This window comes from Ruditapes philippinarum, unplaced genomic scaffold (genome assembly GCF_026571515.1).
Source record: "Ruditapes philippinarum isolate M1 unplaced genomic scaffold, ASM2657151v2 ctg15842_1_1_1_1, whole genome shotgun sequence".
In the NCBI taxonomy this organism is placed as follows: domain Eukaryota; kingdom Metazoa; phylum Mollusca; class Bivalvia; order Venerida; family Veneridae; genus Ruditapes; species Ruditapes philippinarum.
In genome coordinates, this window is record NW_026859296.1 from 32,382 (window position 1) to 39,330 (window position 6,949).

General features: G+C 33.3%; 1 protein-coding gene across 1 annotated transcript; it reads right to left on the minus strand.

Annotated features, from left to right (window-relative positions):
• Nucleotides 1–2,349: 2,349 nt before the first annotated feature.
• Nucleotides 2,350–6,360, minus strand: LOC132755988 (ADP-ribosylation factor 2; the record flags this gene model as incomplete). The annotated part of the gene is given in 1 exon segment (XM_060746926.1): nucleotides 2,350–6,360. A coding segment is annotated over 1 exon segment (162 nt), but the record flags the coding sequence as incomplete, so codon positions are not given.
• Between the last annotated feature and the right edge of the window lie 589 nt (nucleotides 6,361–6,949).

Genomic DNA, 6,949 nt, shown 5'->3' on the forward strand with positions numbered 1-6,949 from the left:
TGGGTAAAATTCCTTTTTTTTTTATTATTTTACATAAAAGATACATATAAAAAAACATCATATTTTGTCCGGTAATATGTAGGATCCCAGTATTATTTGCGTCCTTTTAGTCGGAATTGAGACGTTAAACTATCATTTCTAATATTTTCTCAAGATAGAAAAGTTATTAATGCGGTATGTGCATCGAAAAAGCTTTTTAGCAACACGCAGTTACAATACAACAAGAGGGCCATGATGGCCCTGAAGTCGCTCACCTGTACATAGGCCCCCGGAGCGGGGCCAGTTTAAAGCCCGGGGCTTTTATTTGAACAAACTTGGTAGACAACCATTAGAAGATGTTTCATGCTAAACATCTAAGGTCTAGCTCGTTGGGATTTTTAAAAGAAGATTTTTTTAAGTTTTTTCTATACACATATAGTTAAAAACAATGACACACCTGGGGAAGGGCCAGTTTTGACCCCAGGGCTTTTATTTGAACAATCTTTGTAGACACTTACTAGAAAATGTTTCATGCTTAATATCTAAACTCTAGCTATTCGGGTTTTTTCAAAGAAGATTTTTAAAGTTTTGCTATACTCTATAAGGAAAATCAATGTCCCCCAGGGCGGGGCCAATTTTGACTCCAGGGCTTTTATTTGAACAAACTGTGAAGACACTCACTAGAAGATGCTTCGTGCTTAATATCTAAATTAGCTATTTGAGTTTTTTCAAAGAAGATTTTTCAATTTTTGCTATAGTTTTACACATACATGTATAGGGAAAATGAATGACCTCCGGGGTGGGGCAAATTTTGACCCCAGAGCTTTTATTTGAACAAACTTTGTAGACAATCACTAGAAGATGTTTCATGCTTAATATCTAAACTCTAGCTATTTGGTTTTTTCCAAAGAAGATTTTTTAAGTTTATATAAGGAAATTTGGAAAATCAATGACCCCCAGGGCCGGGCCAATTTTGACCCCAGGGCTCTTATTTGTACAAAATTGGTAGACATCTATTAGAAGATGTTTCATGCTAAACATCTTCACTCTAGCTCTTTTGGTTCTTTATAAGAAGATTTTTAAGTTTTTACTATATGCATATGGGAAAAAATCAATGACCCCCTGGGGCGGGGCAAATTTTGACCCCAGGGCTTATATTTTAACAAACTTGGTAGACACCCATTAGAAGATGTTTCATGCTAAATATCTTAGCTCTAGCTCTTTGGGTTCTTTAAAAGAAGATTTTTTAAGTTTTTACTATATGTATATATGGAAAACCAATGACCCCCTGGGGTGGGGCCAACTTTGACCCCAGTGCTTTTATTTAAACAAACTTGGTAAACATCCACTAGAAGATGTTTCATGCTAAATATCTTAGCTCTAGCTCTTTTGGTTCTTTAAAAGAAGATTTTTTTAAGTTTTAACTATATGTATATAGGGAAAATCAATGACCCCCTGGGGCGGGGCCAATTTTGACCCCAGGGCTTATATTTGAACAAACTTGGTAGACATCCATTAGAAGATGTTTCATGCTAAATATGTTAGCTCTAGCTCTTTTGGTTCTTTCAAAGAAGATTTTTAAGTTTTTACATTATGAATATAGGGAAAATCAATGACCCCCTGGGGCAGGACCAATTTTGACCCCAGGGCTTATATTTGAACAAACTTGGTAGACACCCATTAGAAGATGTTTCATGCTAAATATCTAAGCTCTAGCTCTTTGGGTTCTTTAAAAAAAGATTTTTTAAGTTTTTACTATATGCATAGACCCCCTGGGGCAGGGCCAATTTTGACCCAAGGGCTTTTATTTGAACAAACTTGGTAGTCACTCACCAGAAGATGTTTCATGCCAAAAATCTAAGCTCTAGCTCTTTGGGTTTTTTAGAAGAAGATATTTTAAGTTTTTTCTTTTGGTTGCCATGGCAACCAAAGTTCTGCATGGAGTTAAATTCTTTGAATAATTTTGAAAGGTGACCACCAAAGGAACATTCCTGTGAAGTTTGGATGAAATTGGCTTAGTGGTTTATGAGGAGATGTCATTTAAAGTAAAAGTTTACGGACGCCGGACGGACGCCGGACGAAAAGCGATCACAAAAGCTCACCCTGTCACTTTGTGACAGGTGAGCTAAAAAGTGCAGAGTACCCGTTCTTACGCACTACACTTCTTAATGAGATCTATCATTCTATGACGTTTCTCAAGTCGATATTTTTTGTAGTTTAGGAGAAATGGTCCCAACAAAAATTAAGTATGAAAATTAGGGCAATAACTCCCTGATAAATGTTACCTCCCTACGTATTAATATGTTACCTCCTTTATTATGTTTTTTAAAACTGTAAACATAACTTTTAAAGTAAAAATACAACAACATCCACATTTACTGAATTTTATTTCATGTCAATAGTTTCAGAAAATAAATAATATACAACAGAATTTAGTGAGTTTCAACTCACTGCTTTTATTGAAAAAAAATAAACCCACCTTAAGCCAACACGACTTGAACCCTTACAATGATTAATTTTGTCACAAGAAATTTAATGTTAATACACCAGATTTTAAAATTTAAAATGCCAATAAATATAGGTCTCAACTTTAGACATTTGCTAAAAAATTATGAATTCGGCTATAGAAATTTAAATCAAGGGTTTCATTCCAATGTTTACCAAGTATTTCATTCCAATGTTTACCAAGTATTTCATTCAAATGTTTACCAATATTTTGATCAAATTTTGTTTGAAATTAATCACAACAGCTTGACTTAAAAAAAAAATTTCCAGAGGGATAAACCCCGAAATATAATGAGAATATGAGAATTATTCTAATCTTATAAATAGTAAATTTTACTGGCTTTACAATAATAAAACATGGGGGATCAAGGTTTCCAAATACATTTACTAGTATTATAACGAGATTAATATAATAATATTATACTAGTTTAAAATCAATTTCATTACTGTAAAAAGAAAGGACAAGAGAAAGATGAAAGACCATTCAAGAAAACAACATTTACAGAGATATAAACAAAAAAATTGTTAAACCAAGCTTATTAATATACCGTGTAACAATGATCATTTGATGTAAAACTTGGAATGCATCAAAATACATAAATATGTTTAGTAACAGAACAAGAGGGCCATGATGGTCCTAAATCGCTCACCCGAGTCAGAATTCTTGTTTATTTGGGTCTTTTTAAGGTTTTTTTGTTTGTTTTTACTATATGCATGTAAATAAATCAATGACCCCCTTGGCAGGGCCAATTTTGACCCCAGGGCTTTTTTTATTTTCGAACAAAATGGTAGACACTAGAAGATGTTTCATGCTAAATAAGCTCTATCAGTTTCGTTTTTTTAAAGGAAGCCTTTTTTTTTGTTTTTTACTATATAAATATAAAGAAAATCCATGAGCCCCTGGGGGAAGCCACTTTAGACCCCAGGGCTTTTATTTGAACAAAACCATTAGAAGATGTTTCATGCCAAATATTTAAGCTCTATCTCTTTGGGTTTTTCAAAAGAAGCCTTTTTTTGTTTTGACTATTTTAATATAAAGAAAATCAACGAGTCCCCGGGCGGGCCAATTTTGACACCAGGGCTTTTATTGGAACAAACTTGGTAGACACTCACTAGAAAATATTTCATGCTTAATATGTAAACTCTAGCTATTTGATTTTTTAAAAGAATATTTTTTAATTTTTTGCTTTATGTACATAATGAAAATCAATGACCCTCAGGGTGGGGCCAATTTTGACACAAGGGCTTTAATTTGTACAATCTTGGTAGAGATCCACTACACAATGTTTCATGTCATATATCTGTCCTCTAGCCTTTGTTAATTCAGGTCTTTTAAAAAAAAAATTATATGCATAGAAGGAAAATCAATGACCCTCTGGGACAAGGCCAATTTTGACCCCAGGGCTATAATTTGAACAATTTTTGTAGAGCTTCACGAGATGATGATACACACAAAATATTTGAGCTCTAGGCAATGCACTTTACAGATTTTCTAAGTTTTACTATATGTACATAATGAAAATCAATGACCCCCCAAGGGGTTGGGGGATATTTGGCATGAAACATTGTGTAGTGGACATCTACCAAGATTGTTTAAATTATGTAATTGCCAAATATCTTACTTCTAACCTTTGTCAATTAAGAGGAAAGATTATTTAAGTTTTTACTATATAGTCTAACTTCCCATAGCAACTCATTGATTTAAACAACTTCCTGTCATATACGACCCTACTTCAGACCGCCCAACGTTAATCACTATGTAGTCACTGAATTAAATGACTCTATCTGACAACTAACGACCTTGAATTTTGCGTCCCGTAGTTCATATATAGCTTTATTTAACAACTTTTTGTACATTTGTCACGGTCAATATCAATTGGAATAAGATGTTTTTCGCACTTAACACATTGATGAACACAACAACGCTCGAGGTATCAATCAAGTCAATTAGCAATTATCGTGTATTTTCACAGCTCTCTGACTTATATCTGAGCTGCATCACTATAACATTACATACGTTCCTGTGATGTTGGCTGTCATAACAAGAGGGATCATTTAGTGCATATTGAGTTAAGGGAATTTTTTTTAGGATATTTCACTTTTTGACAAGGACTCTGAGCTACATTTGTACTTCTGTGCAAAATAAAATAATGCTTGATTTTCATGAAATGAAAGATGACCAGACAAGTAATTTCACGATTTTTATAAATGTTTTAATTAAATTAAAGACTTAAACTAGTATTTATTTCATGTTCCACATTGTCAGATCAACATTTCAAATATTTCATGGTTTTCATCTTATAAACATGATAAACAAACATGTTAATTTTAAAATAAACATGTCAACATCTTTATTGAAAACGCTTTACTGTAATTAATTGAATTACACAAATTATTGTTCAACAAACAAAACAATCAAAGAATATGCAAACTTTCATAAAGTAAAACAAACTTTTTATTGACCTGGATTAGTAGTGACATTTTTTGGATAGTCCAATGGAAGGTCAGATACGACAAGTTTGACTGTACATGTAAGGAAAATCAAAAATTTGAACAACTTTTGTAGAGTTTCATGAGATAATGCTACACACAAAATATCTATGCTCTAGACATTGCACTTTCTTTTAAGATTTCATTTCAAAAATCTATTTTTAGCCCTTCTGACGGAGCAGAACCATTTGAACAATTTTAGTAGAGCTTCATGCTAGGAACATTCCAGGAAAATTTCATCAAATTTGGCCCAGTGGTTTCTGAGGAGTTTTTGTATATAAAAAGGATGACAGATGCACAGACACACTGACGGACGATGAACAAACTGTGATCATACAAGCTCATCTTGAGCTACTAATAGGAAAAATCAAGTAAAATTTAAACATTCAACCTTGAAGGTAAAGGTCATTTATGAATGAAGGTCCAGACAGGTCTACTTGAAGGCCTTGTCCCAAAGGTGGTAGAGGCCAAGTATGAAGACAATACACTAAGGACTTAAAAAGTTATGATCGAGGTTAAAGTTTGCACACAGCAATGGCAACATGACTGTAACAATTCCTCTTTTTTCATTATTCTTTTTTTCCAAAAAAAGTAATTTAGTAAAGCTAAAAATGATGACACATTATAACCATAATCATTTTGAGCAAAATTGAATGGTCTTGTTTTGTCTTTTTTCAGTTTATATAATTTTGAACACCTAAACTTTAGGCCTGGACCCCTAACTTTCTAGTTTGTCCATCCACTCGACTCGTAAATTATTGAAGTGATGTAAAACCCAGCTAGACCTGAGAAAGGTCAAATCTGTAGATCAAAATATCAATATAACTCCTGACATACAAAATAATAATGTTTAATATTAATTCAGCAACTATATTTATGCTGAAGAAAAAAAAAAACAATACAGCTTTTACATTTGAAGATATAACTTAACCAAATGAAATTGTAATGATAATTAAAAGCAAAAACTTCTTACACTTTATGTTTGTTTAAACCCTGGCTCATATTTATAAGAAAATCTCAATACTAGCACAAAACAGAAGATATTCTTTACAAGTTCATAACATAAGTTTTCACATATATGATCCTCATTTACACATGTGGAATTTTTTTATATCCATTATAACAATTCCATTTATTTCTGCATTTCTGATATTTATCTCCAAGACTTATCCAACAAAATATACACAAGTTATTAAACATATAGCTTTAATGAATATATATTGATCATTTAGCATTTTTTAGTTGGTTTGACATCCAGTCAAGTCCTTCATAAAGTCCATCTCCACTAGTAGCACATGTTGCTTGAATGTACCAGTTTCTGTTACGTAAACTGTGTAACCCCAATTTATCTGTTATCTCTGCAGCATTCATTGCATTTGGTAAATCCTGAAATGAAGATGTTTCATATTTTGTAAGAATTTTTTTTAAAAATATTTTTTTGATTGGTGCGCACAAACACAGTATGGGTCATATGGCAACATTCCAGCTTTACTGCCTCTCTGTCCATTAGAACCACAGATGTTCCATAGGCAAGCTGGATAGCTTTCTCACTTGTATGGCTCAAACCTAGTGGTAAGAGGCAAGTGGTTTGAAGTCAACTACCTTAACCATTTGGCCAAGAATATTAACAATACAAGCAGATCTAAATGCAGTTCTCAAACCATAACTATCACTGAAAGTGATAATCACTGCCAACAGCTTTTATTCCTAAATTAAGAACCACTACAAACAAGCAATTATCATAGTACTGCAAGCAATCCATCAGTCGCCTACCGGTTAGAAACCCAGCAACATTCTGATGGGCCATTGGCCATTCAATTTTACCAGTGAATGTTTGTTTGTTTTGGGTTTTATGTCACATCGACACAGTATAGGTCATATCACAACGTTCCAGCTTTACTGGTGGAGGAAGACCTCAGGTGCCCTTCGGTACATTATTTCAGGCACGAACTGGCACCTGAGTAGAACCACCGAC